We start from the raw sequence: 18,427 nt of genomic DNA, 5'->3' as shown, positions 1-18,427 counted from the left end.
GGAAATGAGGAGGAGGCATCGGGCACCCCAAAACATTTGTAATTTAGTCCCTATACATTTATAAGAGTCCTGAAGAGATCACAGGAAACTTCAGTCCACTGCAATGTCCCCGACTGAGCTTCATGGTTCAAAACTGAGATCGTTCTAGAAGGCAGCAGGGCTCACCTTGCTGCAAGGTAGAGTTAGTGGCCATCTGCTACTGATTGAGGTGGGGGAGTCAGGTGATTCAATTGCCACCCTGCACAACCACCCCAATGTCACAGGTGTCTGTGATGTCTGAAGTCCTTTTGTGGATGACCAAGCCTTTATAAGACTAAGAATGTGATTATAAAAGAGAGAGGCAGAGCAATTATTTAAATTCCTCCTGTAGTAGAAATGACTGACATGATATATTCCTTTTGAGTAAATTCTGGTAGGTAAGAAGAAAGGAACATAAAGACACTGACACTTGAAGAGAATAAAGGACGACAGACTGATAGATGGGCTCAATTAAGGAGGTGGAGAGACCCTAGAGACCAAGCAGCACAGCCTCCGTAACCATGACAAGTCATTTTCCCAGTCATAGGACCGAGATGTTTTAATCTAGCTGCGGTCATTATCAGAACAGAGTTAGGAACCGTGGTTCAGGCTCTGCCTCTGAGCACAGAGCCCTCCCATTTCTTGGACTGGACCTACGAGTGCAGCAGAGAAACCAGATGAATCTTACTTTTCTTTCCTGTTTGGTTTGAGGCTGGATCACTGTCTTTTCACAAGGAGATGCTATGGAGCACAGCGCCCAGATTCGCAGAGCTTACTGTGCTCCCAGATGGGGTTCCCTTACCTGTGGTCGCTTCCACTCCAATTTTGGAAGGCGCTTTCCCATGAGCAGTTTCTGGCCAATGGAAGATGCCTCAGCAGGGAATGTATCATCTATAAACAGCTGACCCCTGCTCAGGCAACGATCCCGTAAGAATCTAAAGTCCTGGTTCTTGAACTTGACCACGGAGGTTTCTTCTAGAGCCTCTGTGTCATGTGCCATGACTAGCTCTAGAAAAATGTCTGAAGTCCTTTCTTTCTGGTGAGAGAAAGGAAAATGATTAGTGTCAGAACATTCTGATGCCTCCCAGTTCTATCAGATCTGAGTATAAGATTTCTGCTGTCCCTGACATAGAGCCCCTGGGTGGGCAAGCCTCAACTAAAATTTAATATCCTTACTTCCTGTTCATGTTCAGCTTGGTGTACTGAATTAGTTTCTCATGTGAATCAGAGACTCTGAGGGCATTTGTCCATTTAATGAACATTTATTGAGCACTGACCTTGTGCCATGCACTCCTCTGAACGTTGGCAATCCGAAGATAAATACATCATGATCTTTATCCCCAAGGGGCTCATTACAAAGTGAGGAAGATGAATTAGACATTTCGACAACCGGCTGTCATTCAACAGACACTACTCAATTAAAAATGTGTACAAAGCCCGTGGCCATAGGGAGGAGGTGCTATAACTCTCCTGACAGCCTGGGAGGACATTCCCATAGGCGGTGACATTTGAAACAGGCCTTGAAAGGAGAATTTACCTGCTGGAGAAATGGTGGGTAATTTTTTTAGATGGTTGTAGCTGCCCTTTGTAGCAACTACACAGAGGCCACGGAAGTTGTCTTGTGAGGTCATGGGGCATGGGAGAACAGGAAGTAACTTGGAAGGTTTAGTGGGGTTTAGTTGAGGCTGGAATATTTAAGTATTGGAGGGAAATGGCTAGAAAAGGCAGATTGGGAAAGTCAAAATACGTGGTTTTTTTCATTTGTTTTGTTTGTTTGGAGTTTTGTCAATCGCCTACAAGCATGTGTGTGCGTGCATGCTTGCGTGTGGGTATCTCAGGGGTGGCATATAAGCTGTGTTTTGATTAAGCTGTAGGTAGGATGGTGATTCTTAAACAAGTAGGTGGCCAGATGAAGGTGAGAATTCATGCAGACTGGAGGAGGTTAGAGGCTGCTGCATTTGCCCTGAGGAGAGACAGTGGTGAAGTGTTAGTGGAGAAAACAGTTGAGGGTAGACAAAGTCCAGGTTTGTTTTATAGGCAGAACCTAGAAGATTAGATGATGAACTAGACAAGAAGGAGAGAGGAGGTGGTGGTGTGAATGGCCACATGGGTTTTAAAGTTGGCATTGCATTTTCACCAGTTACATCTTGGATCTGCAATATGGAACTAGCATTGTTCCTATCTATCTCCCTATACAGGCTGATTATACCAAACTTAGAGGGTTTGTGATGGTATTACTTAAGATTTGACCCAACCAAGAAGTTGGTATACAATAGGGGTTCACCAAATTGTCAACATCTAACTTTTTTGAGACATTGTCAATAAAGGTTTAGGATTCTTGTCCAGGAAGCCATATGGGTATAATGGATGCAATCCCACAACATAGACCTCACATCCTCCACCTGTGAAGCTAGCCTCAAATTCACAGTCACAAGTTCACCTTATTAGCGGGCCATGAAGAGCAAGTCTTAAAGTCCTGCTATTGAAGCTTCTTTGGCGAAGGTCTACTCAGATAGCCACATTTCCCACTCACTACTGCTTCACAGTAAAGAAATCCAGGGAGAGAGAATGAGAGAACACGGGGAACTCACTTAGAAGGCAAGAACACGAACTGACAGCCACGACTTGTGAATCCTAGAAAAACATATGCAAACTTAAAATAACTTTGCAATTATCTTGCAGTTACTTGGTAGTGGTATGGCAAATTACCGAGATAGCACAAATTCACAGGCAGAATATCACCAGTTAAGTGTCATTGTTCCAGCACATTCCAAGGGAAATTGTACTTATAATTTTCTCCCAAATAAGATATGAATAATTTACATTGGCATTATTAGACTGAGCTCTGTAAAACTAGCATTGTTACAGATCAAAAATAGTTAAGCCTAGTCAGATCCATATAGTTTAACCTGAGGTTAAAATAATGGTAAAAATATAGGCAATTTGAGCTGTTTTCACCTATTATGATATATGCGTTTCTTCAATTTAGCTATTGGGGAAAAATAAAAAAAAGACCAAAATATTCTGTATGCCTCAGCATCTGCCATGAGGTTATACCGAGAGCCCACAACAAATTAAATAACACTGACAGAGCTGAGGTAACAGCAAGCTATCATTCAAGAGCAGAAAAACAGTGATAGAAATTGCTTGTCAATTCAAGAGAATGGCAGCGACACCCAGTAATGAAGAGGTAGGGAATTGTGGGTTTGCCAACTGTGTGCGTGCTCAGGAACCAGGGAGCCAACACATCATTACGCCTCCTGCCTCTCCACCAAACATTGAATTGGAGCATGTGAGAAAGTCTAGCAATGACCTAATTTTAGCTTATGAAAACCACACTGTAGTTACCCTTAATAACACAATTATGGGATTGCAAGGAAGGAGCCCATAATTGCATGTAAAAATTAAAGTTTAAAGGATTTAGTTTCATTTCTCTGTTAGAATCATTCATAGGTCTTACAAGTTGCGGGGTGAGTCCCTGGCTCATTCTAGAGAGCTCCCACTGCCCACTAGTAGCGGGTAGCCAGACTTTAGGTATGCACATTTAAAAGTCACTGTCCTGATTCGTAAAATGGAGATAATTTTACATACATAACAGGGTCATTCTGGGATGCAGAAGACACTGTGCTATAGAATGTCTAATGCCTTAACTGGTAAAAAGAAAGTGGTCCATGGGTGGCATTATTAGCACAGTGACCATTATCATTGAGCATAGATGGGTTATGTAGTGACTTGCTGGTACTAAAGGGCAAGCTCGGGTCTCAGGAGCCTGAAGGATGCAGGTAGGAGGGTGATCATATCTCTCCTATTTGTTCCTCACTGTTTTCTCATTCACTGTGTCACAGTGGCAGATGGACATCTGTTGCTGGAGGACGTAGGACACTCTGGGGAAGGATATTTCTGTTTTTTTTAAATCCTGTTTATTTAAAACAATATTTCTATTATTTTGTTGAGCATTTCATACACTCTATTTTGATCCTATTCCCCTCTCATATTCTCCAAGATCCACCTCTATCTCCTCCTCATTCGATTCCACAGCTCCTTTTCTGTCCTTTGTACTGAGTCCAGTGTGTGCTTGAGTCCAGTGCGTGCTGCCCACACCCACTTGGGTGTAGGGCCATCTCCTGCAACATGATTGACTAACCAGAGGCTACGCCCTTTATGAAAACTGACTCTCCCTCTCCTGGCAGTATCAGCTTCTAATGGCTCCACAGTCGGGGTAACAGAAAGGACAGAGAAGGGGGTTCACTCAGCTCACACGGAGGCACACTTGTGTACACGCGCGCATGCGCACACATACACACATGCTTCTCAGCTACCGCATCTCCTCCTTTCCAGATTGTCCATCTGTAGAACTTGACACTATTGTCACTATTATGTATCCCAGAAAGCACCACTCAATTTTCTCACTTGTCACTTTGGAGGACACTTTGGGGTTTCTTTCCTTTCTTCTCTCCCTTAGTTGCCCACATTTTAAGAGGAAGCCAAACAAGAGAAGGCTCGACCACGCTGATCTGAGAAACAGAAAGTGCAAGATACAAGAGCTCTGCCTGCTGCTCAGTGGCAAGCTTGACTGGCTGCTAAAACTCTCTTGGGAACAAGGAAAATGCCACAGGAGAGGTAGGTCAATGGCAGAATGAGTAGAAACTGGCTAAGCCCATGAGTCAGGCTTCAGGAAGGTGTGCATGGGGATTGGGATGAAACCTCCCCTTCTGCTGACCTTAACAGCTATGAATCAGGCCGAGTCCAACCTTTTCTACACTCTCTGCTGAGGTGGAGACTGCTGCAGAACAAAACATCACAGACTGGGCCCACCAGCAACAGATTTCATTGTCTTCATTCCATCTGGAGGCTAGAAGAGAGGACCAGTTTTGCGTTCTCGATTCCTTTTTATATAAGGCCATGGTCTTTATAATCATAAGGAATTAGCTTCTTCCTTATGATTTCGTCCCCAGACACGGTAGTACTAGGGGTGGGTTTCCTCCATATCAGTCTGTATCTGGGTGGTGGGGAACTTAGATCAGTCGGCAGCAGTGGTTAGCTAACTCGAGTTTGGCCCAAGACTCTCCTGGCACTGATTACATATTCTAAGAAGTTGGAAGTTCTGAAGATAATGGGGAATATTAATTAGGACCTTGGGGTGTAAGGGATGGCTGTCAATGGACATAAAAAGGATTGGCCAAGCAGCACCTAACAGTATTGAGAATAAAAATATTTGAATGAATGGAAAGACGGAAAGGTTTCTTTAATGGAAGAGATACTTGTTATAACATATGACAACATAGCTGTGTCTCAAAACCATCATGGTGAGTGAAGGAAAACAGTGCAAAAGAGCGCACTCTGCATGAGCACATTTAATTAATGGGATTGTGACAGAAAACGTTCAGTGGTCACATAAATGGAGGGATACGAGTGAATGCATTACAACTTTTCAGGGTGACATTGGTGCTTGCCTTGAGTGTGGTAAGGATGTCACATGTATAGACACCTTCCGATTCCATCTATGTTTGTACTTTAAATATGGAGAGTTATACGTTAGTCGTACCTAAAGTGCTTAAAATTGGGTGCTGTACAAATCATATAGAATCTCCATCCACTTCCTTTATTAATCCCCCAAGTTAACAAGTAACTGTGTTTCACTTCCCTTGCCGCCTCACGTTAACCTACAGTGTATACAGCCATCTCTCCATTGACAATGGAAGTTCTCCTTTTTGCTTTAATGAAATGTTATGCTATAAATACACTTGGCATACTTGTGCTAAGTGTCTCCAGGTTAGATCTCTTGGAGTGGAAGTTTTAGGTGTAGAATACGCATACATGGAGTCCAAGTCAGCTACATTATTTTCCCAGGAAAAGACTCCATTGCGATACCCTCAGTGACTCTGGCTATTGGCAAGCTTCTCATTAGTATCCGTCTGGTGTGAGCAAATAGCAACTCCTTGTGGTCTTAATTTGTTTCCCTGATTAGTGGTAAGATTGAACATTTTTTCAATATATTTCTTCTCCATTTGTACGCCGCCCCTTGAGAAATGAATATTCATATCCCACGCACATTTATCCACTGGCTTGTCCTTCCCATTGATTTGTAGGACTTCTTTATCTTCTTGGCATATGCATCTTTGATTGGGTCTATGTGGCGCAAGTATCTTCAGTCAGCTTGTGGCTTTATCTTCTTTCAGTGTCATTTGAAGAACCCAGCTATCTTCTAATTTACACAAACGTGTTAAAATATCAGTTGGATTTTTATAAACTGAGTCAAATGTTAACAGTTGTGGGTATTGGGGTTGAGGATTTGGCCCAGTGGTAGAATGCTTGCCTAGCAAGTGCAAGGCCCTGGGTTCGGTTCCCAGCTCCAAATTAAAAAAAGAAAGAAAGAAAGGAGAAGGAACAGTTGTGGGTATTAAATATAAGAAACTGTGTGAGTTTTTTTTTTAAAGTTGATTTGTAATTACCACTATTTTTCTGATTTAAGGATTTCTAGAGTTCTGTGGCATCTTTAACAAGTCTGATGCAGATAGAAGCAACCTGAAATACTCTCGAGGGACACTTGGAGCATTTAGTAAATAATGATGAAGGAAGAGGAGCATCTGTGTGTGCACATATATGTGCATATGTGTTAGGTGTGTATATATGTGTGTATGTGTGTGTGGTATGTGTATGCATGTGTGTATATGTGCCTGTGTGTGTGGTGTGTACATGTGGGCGGGTGTGTGCATTCCTGTCTTTTTATAAAAACTGTTTTGTTTTGTTTTGATAAAAATCTCACCTTGTTCTACAAATGTAAGGTGGTGACAGCAGACTCGCTTGGTCAGCTGTGCATCCTGCCAGATGTGCACCATGCAATGTAGCACAGTGAGGCAGAGGCATCACAGTAAGCAGAATTCAGAGTTCACAGTCTGACCCAGAGATGCAGGTAAGTGAGTCTGGACTATCTGGGAATCCCTATACTATAAGTTTTACTTCAGTAAAAGTGTTGAGGTTTAACGAAGAGCCTTTGCAACATTTCCATCATGTTTAATAATGGACATAAAGGAGAACTACCACCCAAGTGCTGACAGAATCAAAGCTCTAAATGATCTGAGGACTAAGAGGATGAAGTGTGACCCAGGTGCTCACAAAGCTGTTTTTAAATATGAAGGTTAACTGCATGTGCTCTGTCTTAGCTAGACTTTATTTTGAGAATAATTTGTATATCTAAATTCTTGGTTAAATGGAGCCAAACTATGCTTAGGGTCTGAACAGCTACTAAGGCAATGTGTTGCTCTAGATGGAATGGCTCTGATTCTGTATAGAAAGGTGATCTTGGCCCACTGAGATGTTGGCTGTGTAACCTTATTACTAGGGGGCTACATTCAAGTGGCCTATTGCTTCTGTCTCTGTTGTGTCCAAACAAGAGTCAGATTTGTCTAGAAAAGCAAGTATTTCACTCGCTGGCAGACTTTTTGACACGCAGTTAGACCCACCTAGAGCAGGGGGTAACTTTATTGAACTTGTATAAACAAGTCATACAGGCTAGAAGCAGGCCAGCCAAGTAGGCAAAGAGCCCAGAGACCATGATTGGTATCTTAACGAGTTTCCTAGGACAAAGAGCACAGAAATGTCATTGTTCCCAAGCCTGGCGTCCTGGTTCTCAGGCCTTCTAGAACACTTCTGTTCCGGGAAACAGAACAGAGTTGACCATCTCTGGAACTTGAGCAGCTACTGGGTTCTTGCTCTGTCTGCTGTGAGACTACTGTCTGCTGTGGGACTATTCTAGCCATATCACATAAGACACTCGGATAAGCTTGATTTTAATACATATTCTTTCTCTTGGTTTTGCTACCCCAGAGAATGCTGACTAATGCGCCTTCACACACAACACAGGAATCACTAGTCACATGTGGCCCTTGAACTCTTGCTATAAGGCAAGTGACTGACTTTTAATTTGATTCCATTTCGTGTCATTTACATTTAGATTGCATTTAACTGTACCCATCGACGTGCAACTAGTGGCTGCCTTATTGGACAGCACCAAGGAAAAGACTGCTAATGGTGTGAAATGCCACAGAACAAGGAAGAACATGACAGAATTTTCATGGGACTCATCAGACTGAGGAGGATGGCTTCGGAAGGATGCAGACGAATCGTTGCCTCCCACAGTTCCCTCTCAACTTTGCCCTGCTGGGCTCTCTCCATTCAATTATGTTTCTCCAGCTTCCAATTTTTTTTCTACCACCAACCCACTCAGTCATTTTCTGCCAATGGCAGGCTCTGGAAAGCAGTTCCCTCAGGCCTCCCAGTGACAGGTGCCTGGGCTGTTCTAGTGCTGTTTACAGGAAGTACTTGAACTATTCTAGCCACAAAGGGTGAGCTCTTTGCATTTTTTCCCAAGTCAGCTAAGGAACAGGAAGCCATGTTCAATTGTTGCTTGCCCAAGAGTGATGCTCATAGCCCTCTCCTGGTTGGTGTTTTTCCGAACAATGGAAATAAATCTGATGTAATGTAGCAGAACACGACAAAGGACGGCTTTCCCCTTAACAAATCCTCATTTGAAATGGTGCCCAAACCCTGCACGAGGAGCGATCTATTTCCCACAACAGTGTTACAGCAAAACCCATTACTAATTCCACAACTCAAATTAAAACTAACAGAGCTTGAAGGCTGGGGCTGACACTCTCTCTGCTGACAAGGAACAAGGAAGGGTGGAGGAAGGAGCCGGCTCACTCTCATGTGTGTGTGTTTAATTACACTGTTTAACACATGGAGAATAATTTAGTCACCAGAGTGGAGAAAATAAGGCACTTAACTGCTCTCTGGTGGAAAAACACCCGGAGCAAACCACTTTTAGCTATATGGCACCTTGACATACCTCAGAGCTTTGGGGAGAGAAAAAGAGGGAGGGGAGCAAGGGGGAAGAGAGAGAGAGAGAAAGAGAGAGAGAGAGAGAGAGAGAGAGAGAGAGAGAGAGAGAGACCAGTGAGATAGAGCCAAGGAGAGTGTGCAACTAGGGGCAGAGAAAGACAGGAGAGGGGAAGGAGGGGAAGAAAGAAGAAAGAGAAAATGGAAGGAACAGGAAGTGGACAGAGAAGAAGCAAGGGAGAGCGATATAGGAAGAAAGAGACCTTGGCACATAGATTTATACTCTCAGGAGAGCTTGAGGGATTTGGTGCCAGTGTGAGAGTGAGCACTGATGGCAGGCCTTGAAGATGGAGCTAAACTTCTGGGTGAGTGTTGACCTGAGTTCTGTTCATGCCTCAGATACCTCAGGAAGATACGAGTCCTCCATAGCCTAAAAGCCATGGGCGGAGAAAGGCAGATGTAAGAGGGAGATTCTGGTAGTTTCTTTTCCTGTTGTTGTGTAAATACTTTATCAAAAGCAACTTTAGGGAGAAAGGAACTGTTTTAGTTCATAGTTCAAGGTATAGCCTATCACCGTGGGGATTCAAGACAGGAGGGGACTTGGATCGAGTTACATCACACCTGTCATTGGAAATAGAGGGGTACATGCATGTGCTCAGTTCTCTTTCTCCATTTTATATCGTGTAGGATTCCCCTGTTAGGGAATAATGCCATTCAAAGTTTAAACGGGCCTTTCCACATCAATTAATGTGATGAAGGTAATCCCCTTCAGGTCTGCCCATGACCTTATCTGTTAGTTTATTACAGATCCAGTCAAGCTGACAAGCAGCGTCTTCATAAAGATTGTAGCGGGTTCCATTTGCAGAAAAGGAAACCAAGGCTCAAAGTCAAGCTTGAGGAGCTGGGCAACACTGGTGGGCTTCTGTGCTAGCCCCTGGCTTCAAGGCTGGAAATCTGGCCTGCAAGTAACCTATGTACTATGCCCTTAATCAGGGCTGAAAGGGATTGGAGTACACAAGTGTCTTCCATTCTCTGAGATAATCTCTAATCCACCAACTGGCCATGGGAGTGGGGGACATGAGAGAAACCAGGCTCGGATTTAGAAGCAGTGAAGCGTCTCAGCTCTGCAGCAGGTGCCAGGGAAGTGAGCGCTCAGAATAGAACTATCTAGCGTCTGCCAGTGATGGGGCTTAGCTTCAGTGCAGGCTGCCAAGGAGACTGACAACTTGGCATGAGAGCACAGAGTGCAGAAGATTGCTTCTGTAGGTCAGCAGACATGCAGTCACACCATCCTTTTTCCCACTGTTCTGGCACACGGACCCAGCACCCATCTTCCCATCCTCCCATCCTCCCATCCCGCTCACAGCCTCTCAACCTCTGAACCTTACAGCCTCACAGCCTCCCATTCTCCTAGTCTCCAGCTTCCCAGCCTCCCAGCCTCCCAGCCTCCCAGCCTCCCAGCCTCAGAGCGTTCATAGAGCTTAACTGATAGGAACATGTCAGGAAAGCCCAGTGACGGAGAGAATGGAAAGGATCTATGTGTCCTCTCTCATCTCAGACACAACGTTGCCTCCTCTAGACTCAGTTTCTCCCTTTGGAAGATTAAGAAAATTGGACTTTCTTTTCTAAGTTTCATTAGCCCCTTTAAATATATGGTCTGATTTCCGATGCTAAGAATAGGTATGGACCCTAAAAATTTCCAGAGGAGTATGGCTGAGTTCCTTGTTATTCTGTTTAAGTAAGTTTGTATCCCAACACCCACAAGGAAGACAGTTTGTCTTGGTATCTTTTCTCTATCGAAGGATCTTTGATGGGTGTCACTCTGTTAGGAAAGACACCTAGAAAGCTCTTGAGCAGATTCTTAGCTTTATTCTACCAACAAGGTAGGCTTCCTTCTGGATTCTACAGCTGGATGCACTCCAGAGAAATTGTATAGGATTTGCCACATTCCTAGACTTCTGGGGGTAGGTTTTTTTCATCTATGAGGAAAACTTAACTTATTCAAATTTCCTCTTTAGCACATCAGGAAGACTTAGGGAGTTGGAGCTGAGCATGTACTAAGCTAAAATACCAGGTCATAATGAGCTTCTGTTTTTGAACAAAGTTCCAGAGGAAGGATCTAGCCCTCCCATCACTTCTCAAAGACCAAATCAGACAACACTAGATTTAGAATCTTTCTTCCCTTCCCATTCTTTAAAAAAAAATTAATAGAAGTTAAGGTCATATTTATGTAATTCACTTATTCTTAAAAGATCACCCGTTGGCCTTTCTTCTTAGTCTTCCATTGACACGAAACAGAGAGAGAATGGATGAGAGAATCAGACAAAGGCTGGGAGAGCACACAGAGAAAAAGAGATCCAGACAGAAAGAGTCCAGAGACAGCCACTCAGTGGGAACTGGGACTATGGAGAAGAGACCTAAGGCATACAGGGACAAGATGCAGGATCTGCCTGGGCTGGGTGTTCTCCTGTATTAGCCTGGGCTGGGCATTTTCCTGTATCAGCCTATAGTACTGAAGCTGTACAATACCAGGACTGCCCCATCTCCACAGTGAGCATTCAAGTATAGTCCGGAAAATAGACACATTTGCTGTGATCCACCCCTAGATGGAGTTCTCGAAGGCTACTCTCCACCCCTCTATCTCTGCCTCTGGCTTCAACAAGGGAGAGGAGAAAAGTCAGTGGAGTCAGAAGGTGTGGGCCTCTTCTCAGTTGGCCTGACATACCACCTTGTGGCCTGGCTATTTGGGGCATTTGAGGCCAGTGTTAAACTCACAAATGTGTGGTAGAGTCCTGGAGTGGAAACCGGGCCTAACTCCGACCCTATCTGGCCCTTTCCAACATAAAGAGGAAGAATAGCAGTATCAACAGCCAAGGGGAATTTTGATCAAGGGGACCATTCTCCTTTCCTGGAAGCAATCTGGGACACCTAGTGATGGTCCCAGGTTCTAAGCCACATTTCCAAGTAGGTAAGGTCACACCTCTGGGCTCAGGGATAGGGTGTGGACCAATGGGAGGACTGAAGTCTTCAGAAAACAAAACTTCCTTATTAAGTATGTCAAAGAGCACTATGAAAGAGAACAGACTTTGGTAATGAGGGAGGGGAGGCAGAGACAGGCAAGCTTGGAAGGGTGGTGAAGCCTCTAAGGCAGCCCATGTGCCTTTCTCCATCCATTCACACTCCCCATGCCTTAGATTTCCAAGTGGAGCTAGATGACTTGTGAGAAGGACTGTGGGTGCAGAGGAAAACCAGTAATAGAAAGAAATGGTTTAGAAGCCTGCTGGTAAGGAAGTGTGGGGCAGGTATGGACAGGACAGGCCTAAGAGGATAGATAAGCATTAACTCCTCTCCTTGAGAAGAGGTATAGGATGCTGTTATGACTTTTCTGTTGCCTATACCACCTTTCAGAACAGCCGAGGTTGACAGGGAGCCCTGGGGTCCTGTGCCCATTTGTGGAAAGCAACCTCACTAAGTGGGCAAATAGGTTTTATGCACAGGCCCAAGGGCGACACTGATACTAGAACAGGGCCTTGAGATGGTCCATATGCCCAGCAGTCCACCAGAACATCTGGGATCAGTTGATTCAGGAAGCTCTCAACTACTTCCCCAAGAGATGGCACCAAAAGTATTTCAAGAATGTTGGGGATTTCCGTGGCCTTAATGCCACCCTTCAGCTGGTTGTCAGACATTTGTAACATTGCACAATATTCTTCTCATGCATGACTCCACCAGATGTGAGGCAGTGGGGACAAACTTACTTTGTATTCTATACTGGCTCTTTAAAAAATTGGACCCATGACTGGATATAAGCAATAAACATAGATTTGAACAAAGGAAGGCAGACTGTTTCTGGGTCAGTGCGGGAGCTGGATGAGTTGGCCTACAACTGCTTTTGAATATATCACAGCTCCAGAGGTTGGAAGGCCCAGCATACATCCCATATTGAACTGTTTTCATTGTGGAGATGAGGAACCAGGACCCACTGAACTTCCCCGGTGTTTACTGGGAGATTCTGCTTTGCAGGTTGATGACCTTTCTACCTACTTCTCGGTTTCTCATTGTGTCATAGAATTTTTATGCAAAAAAAAGCCATGCAAAAGAAAAAATAGAACATAGTAAAGTTCCTTGAGAATTCAGGGATCAAGGCAGAAGATTCAGGTTTGCCCATAGACACCATGGTTGAAAGCAGGGTTTTCTATGGGAATTCAATACAGGAAGTGGTCTTTCTTCTGGCCTTTTCATAGCCTTTGTATGCAGATTTGAGTCATGACCTTCCGAGTAAGGAAAGGGCTGTAGGCAGCATGTATAAATGTATAAATCCACCCATTATCCTGAAGAATCCCAGCTCAGAAGTCAAGTGCTGTTTTGTCTCAGGGTCTTTTAGTTTCATCTATCTTTTGGGTGTCTTGGTCCTCTCTTTCTTGTTTATTATTGTTATTTGATTGCTGGTTTTCTCTCTATGTACTGTGTTTTAGGCAAGACTATTCAAGAGGCAGAGATAGGGGCGGGCATGTAGCTCCGTTGCCAAGATACTTGCTTACCATGAACAAAATCCTAGGTAAACTAGCATGGTGGTGCTTTCTGTAATCCCTTTCTGTAGTCTCAGGATTTGTAGGAGCATCAGACACTCAAGGCCGTCATTATATAACTCTCAAGAGTCTAAGGCCAGCCTAAGGTACACAAGAGTATGTCTCAAAAAGGGTGTGCATGTATAGGGTGAGTTAGGGTGGGTAGAGTCATGGGCATGGCAGGGAAGCCATACTGTACTCTGGGCTTCTTATGGCCCCAGGTTATCTTCTGTCTGGTAGTGGCTTGGTGCATGCCCTTCTCTGGGAAGTTTCAGAGCTTTGATATGCCTATCAGCTGACTTGTTCCAAACACTCAGGACATGGTCTAAACCAGCCTATCTGAAGCCCTTGTGGTTCTCTCAGGGGTGAAGAAGTGACTCTTAGGAAATACACCTACCAAAATCATGCCAACAGAAGCCTAATTTGATAATTAGTAAAATACTAAAATGATCATTTAGTCCTTTTTTTTTAAACTTACATTTGTCTTGGGTTCTTTTAGCCCCACCCATCTTTCTGAAATCATATTCTCTCTCTCTCTCTCTCTCTCTCTCTCTCTCTCTCTCTCTCTCTCTCTCTCCTTTCTGCTTTTTGTTTTATTTTGTTTTGTTTGAAGACAGATCTTATCTAGCTCAGGGGAGCCTCAGACTCTGGAAGACTCATTTCAGACATGAATGAATGGTTGTTGTCAAACTGTTTTGTTGACAAAGGTTATGGCCTCCTGGGAGATGGGTTTATGGGTATGTCTGTGGGAGGTTCTCTGGACTATCTTAATTCAAGTAAGAAGACACACCACTGTGGGTGAAACTATTCCCCAGGCAGAGGATCCTGGAAGGTATGAGAATTGAAAACGTTAACTGAGCACTAGCACACTTGTACGTATTCATTGCTCTCATCTTCCAACTGCATTCATAATGTGAAGTGTGACCTCAAGTTCCTGCTGCTATGACTTCTTTCAAAATGAGGGGCCATAACATTGAACTATGGTCTGAAATAATTCCTTTCCCGCCTTAAGCGGCTTTGGTTAGAGTACTCTCTCACAACAACACAACCAAAAAACTAAGATACTCAGCCTTTTGGTTGCCTTTTTCTACCCCAGACAAGGAAGCACCCCTGCCAATTGCTTCAGACCTCAGATGAGGTGCCGACCTTCAAAGATTAGATATAGGTTTCTCAGTGAAGGGCAGGGAATGAGATAACACGGCCAGGTAGGCAGGAGAGTGAGTTCATCTGACCAAGGAAACTGTGGGAGGCAAAATATACATTGCTTCTTCTGTTGTCTTTATACAAGGAAAGACAGGATGCACAGTGATCTGTCTGGCCTTGTCTCTCCGTCAAGAGAGGTCAGATGAGTGACTTTCTTTTGTTTCCCATCAATCTCTTGTTACTTCCTATTGCCTTCCCTCTTGCTGCCCTGGGATGGTAGCTCCTGATATGTTAGTACCATAAGACATACTTTTTGTCCATAATCACTTAACAGGGAGGCCAAGGTAGAAATACCACCACAGAAGGACTCGGTTTTCTTGAGCAATAAGCACAACCTGAACACTGCTAAGTCCTTTGTACTTACAACCTCAACTAAACTTTCAATCTTGAGAGGAAGGTGGTAGGAAGGTTACCTCATCCACGTGAAGAGGAAACGGGAACACTTCCAACGGATGAGATAGTAAAGGACACAAAGTTTGCCCTCAGTGCCATCGAGCAGGCCGTTCCACTGTGCACTCCCCAGAAGCACCTTCTCTTCTATGGTGTTTGTTTAAGAGGGTCACTAAACACAATCAAGGCACCGGGGCACAAGACAAGATGTGACAGAACTCTAGATCTGTCATTTGCATTTAGTAGGCGCTTAACAGTCACCTTCTCTGTCTACAAATTGGGACTAATGAACTCACACTACTTATAATACTTGTCCATTATACAAGTAGCAGTTACTGTACCCCATCACTTCACATAGTAATAAACACGGCTTCGTGTAGTTATTGTGCCTCCCCTCCTCCTAGGAAGCAATGGAGTCAGAGTACACAGTAGGAAAATTCAAGAGAGATGCTGACTAAACATCCAGTCAATGTCTCTAGGGGGTAAACAGAGGTCTACCTGTCATCTGTGACCTCATTCTAAGCATAAAGGGAAATCTGACTTTGTTCTAATCTGGGAAGTTTGAGGCTGACCTAAGCAGCTGGAAGTGTCTCCCTGACAACAGCATCACATCTCAAAGACAGGATAACTTCAGCAGCCTCAGAGATACTTATGTGACTATGACTGCAGGAGGTTCTGGAGGCTCCCAGTGAAGCTTGGCAGTGGTAGTGACCTGCCTTTTGTGTTGAGCTCAGATCGTTCTCAACTTTGTCCTTGTGGCTATTACACCAGATTATTAGAGAACAGTGTCTGGGCTCCATGGTTTCCTTTAGTGAATACATACTGAATACTTACACTGCCAGAGCTATGCATCAGTGGAAACAGAAGTCCTGATTACTGGGCTAGGCAGTCAGGACAGTGCTTGCCACAAAAGCATGAGGAACCAACTTTGAACCTTGACACGTATGTACAAAGTTAGGCATGATGGCATCCACACATCCCAGCAAAGACTATAAAGAGGCAGAGACAGGCAGGTCCCTGGGACCCCCTGGCTGTTGTTTTAGCAGAAGTACTGAGCCCAGAGATGCTGATTCACAAAACAAAGTAGGTAGCTCCTGATGTAGCACCCAAAGTTGGTCTCTGGCCTCTGTATGCATGAGAACACACACACACACACACACACACACACACACACACACACACACACACACACACACACACACAAGCACAGATACATTTATACCCGCGTAGGCACAAAAGAAAGATTAAAGAAGGAGGAGGAAGAGGAGAAGTCATGATTCCTGCTATCTGAATGTTCTCATGGTCAACAATGACCTCAAGGTTGTAACTCTGTATGAATAGAAAGCAAAGGTGACTAAGTGACCAAGACCCATGGCAAAATTGTGATAAGCTTCTCTACAAAACTCACCTTGTGTTTGTCTCTAATAGTTTCTAAAAGTTGAACATGGATTTCTAATACAATGTATTCTGACCATATCCTCACCCCCCCCCCTCCAATCTTCCAAGCATCTATCTCCTTGGACTTGGTGCATAGGAAAGGCCTGGTTTTTCAGAGCCCCTGTGTCCTACATCATAGCCCTGCCTCAGCACACAGAACCAGCATCAGGAGGAAGGTTTCTGGGAAGCACATAGGTTCACAGATGGTGGGAGGATTCCCTAGGTCCAGAGCCTGAGAGATGGCTGCTTGTGCCTCACCTGTGTCCTCTGAAGGTAGCACCCTGGGGCAGTGTCCCTGCAGGAAGCTTATTTCGATGAGGCAGCTGCACTACCAAGCAGTCTTGAGGGCTGGAGAGAGGTAGAGGGGACGGCTGAGGGAGAGTGTTGCTCCTTTGGAGGGAATAAATACAAGGTTCTGCCTGCTTCTTCCTCTCATCTACTTCCTTATATGAGCGCAGCTGTCGCTGCAGCCCCGCCTTAGTTAAACAGTATTTCCAACCTTGACTGAGGGTGGTGATTGGCTTTCAACAGGGAGATCTCCCAGACTATCAGCCCCCTGGACTCCATCCCCTCCTGACCCCATCTCACTTCTGACACACCTACTGACTTCTTGCTTGCTTGCCTGGATTCTCACTGGTTTCACAAATCTGCATGGCTTCACCTTCACTTTGTTTCTGGGACTTGGTGATTTTACAACCAGGGAAGCAGCTCTCCTTCATCCTCATCCTGGGAGCTCAAGTACCTTGTCTTCCCTGCCAGCAGTGGTCACTCTGAGCAAGTCTTGTCTCATGCTCCTTCCGCTGAAGAACACATTTTCTTTTTACAAATAAATTTCAGAATACATTAACCCCTGGGCATGGTGAGACCCGCAAATGGACTCTGCATCAACTCTGGTTAATGGAGTGTGGGGAAATGGATGGGGCCTGTGAAGCTCATGCCTCCTGGTTGCAAAACCCCAATACTGCAGTTCAGCCTGGGTTATAGGAGGTAATGGGGGAAAAATGGGCAAGGAAGGACAAATGTAGAACTCACCAGAAATGAACAGGAACGTCTGTTTGCAAACATGGGAATGGGAAGAAAGGGGATTGGAACATGGAAGGAAGAATGTGACCTCTTGAGAGGTGTAACTCAGACCACCCATGGCAGACAGGGTAGTGAATAGGTGAGCTGGAAGGTTGGTCATGGCTTGACTTACAGTGGGCTTTAAACCACCTCTCTAAGTTCTGACTATCAGATCTAGGTACGTCCCTTCCTTTAAGCCTTAGTTTACCAATTAACGAAATAACTCTTGCCTGTTTATTGGGACACACTCTACTAGAATTTTCACTATAAACACAACATACAGCACACTTTCTATAACTATAAATAAATATGCACAAATAGGCATGTTTGTGGTGCACGCCCCAAATAATTTTACTGACTGAATATGTATTCAGAAACAGTTGAAAGCCATCAATATCAGAAAAAAAAATAGTAGAGAGAAAATGTTTTAGAAAGCTCCACCCACATGATCCTATATTAAGATAGTGACTCTAGGAAAGTAATTTTTTGTTTGTTTGGGTTTTTTTTTTTTTTTTTTTTTTGGCTTACTGATGATGGCTTTGTCGTCTAACATCTCATGAAATATTTTTACTCCTGAAAGGAAGAGTCCTTGTCCCTACAGTATTCACTGGATGACTGAGTTCAAAGGGAAATGTCTCCCAATGGAGTGTTTGATGCCAGACGATAAGTCCCTTTTGCTGAGAGTCGGAATGTAAGAACAGAGAATGGCCAAGATGAAGGGACTCTTTGCTGGTCTGGCTCCTTGGCCTTCTGCATTCTCCCTCCCCTTTCCTGTATGCTCCCTAGCAGCCAACTCTCAGGGATCGTTCCTTCCAGTGAATTCTATTCTGAAACTATAAAGCAGATGACATGTACCATAAAATCTTAACTGGACTTCCTGCTCAGAAAGAATGTGGCAAGCTTCTTACTGC

At 44.2% G+C, this 18,427-nt stretch overlaps 1 protein-coding gene across 1 annotated transcript in view; it reads right to left on the bottom strand.

The window, feature by feature from the left end:
* Capn13 (calpain 13) overlaps nucleotides 1–16,760 on the bottom strand; it is a 95,013-nt gene extending 78,253 nt beyond the window's left edge. Inside the window, exons 1-2 of the mRNA NM_001025133.1 lie at nucleotides 16,713–16,760; nucleotides 821–1,054 (exon numbers count right to left, since the gene is read on the bottom strand). Coding sequence (NP_001020304.1) covers nucleotides 821–1,018 — 198 coding nt within the window. The 5' untranslated portion in view covers nucleotides 1,019–1,054; nucleotides 16,713–16,760. The remainder of the gene's footprint in view (nucleotides 1–820; nucleotides 1,055–16,712) is intronic.
* Nucleotides 16,761–18,427: the final 1,667 nt, after the last annotated feature.

This window comes from Rattus norvegicus, chromosome 6, assembly GCF_036323735.1.
Source record: "Rattus norvegicus strain BN/NHsdMcwi chromosome 6, GRCr8, whole genome shotgun sequence".
Lineage (NCBI taxonomy): Eukaryota > Metazoa > Chordata > Mammalia > Rodentia > Muridae > Rattus > Rattus norvegicus.
Note: the sequence above shows the minus strand (reverse complement) of the source record. Positions and strands in the feature narration are given on the sequence as shown.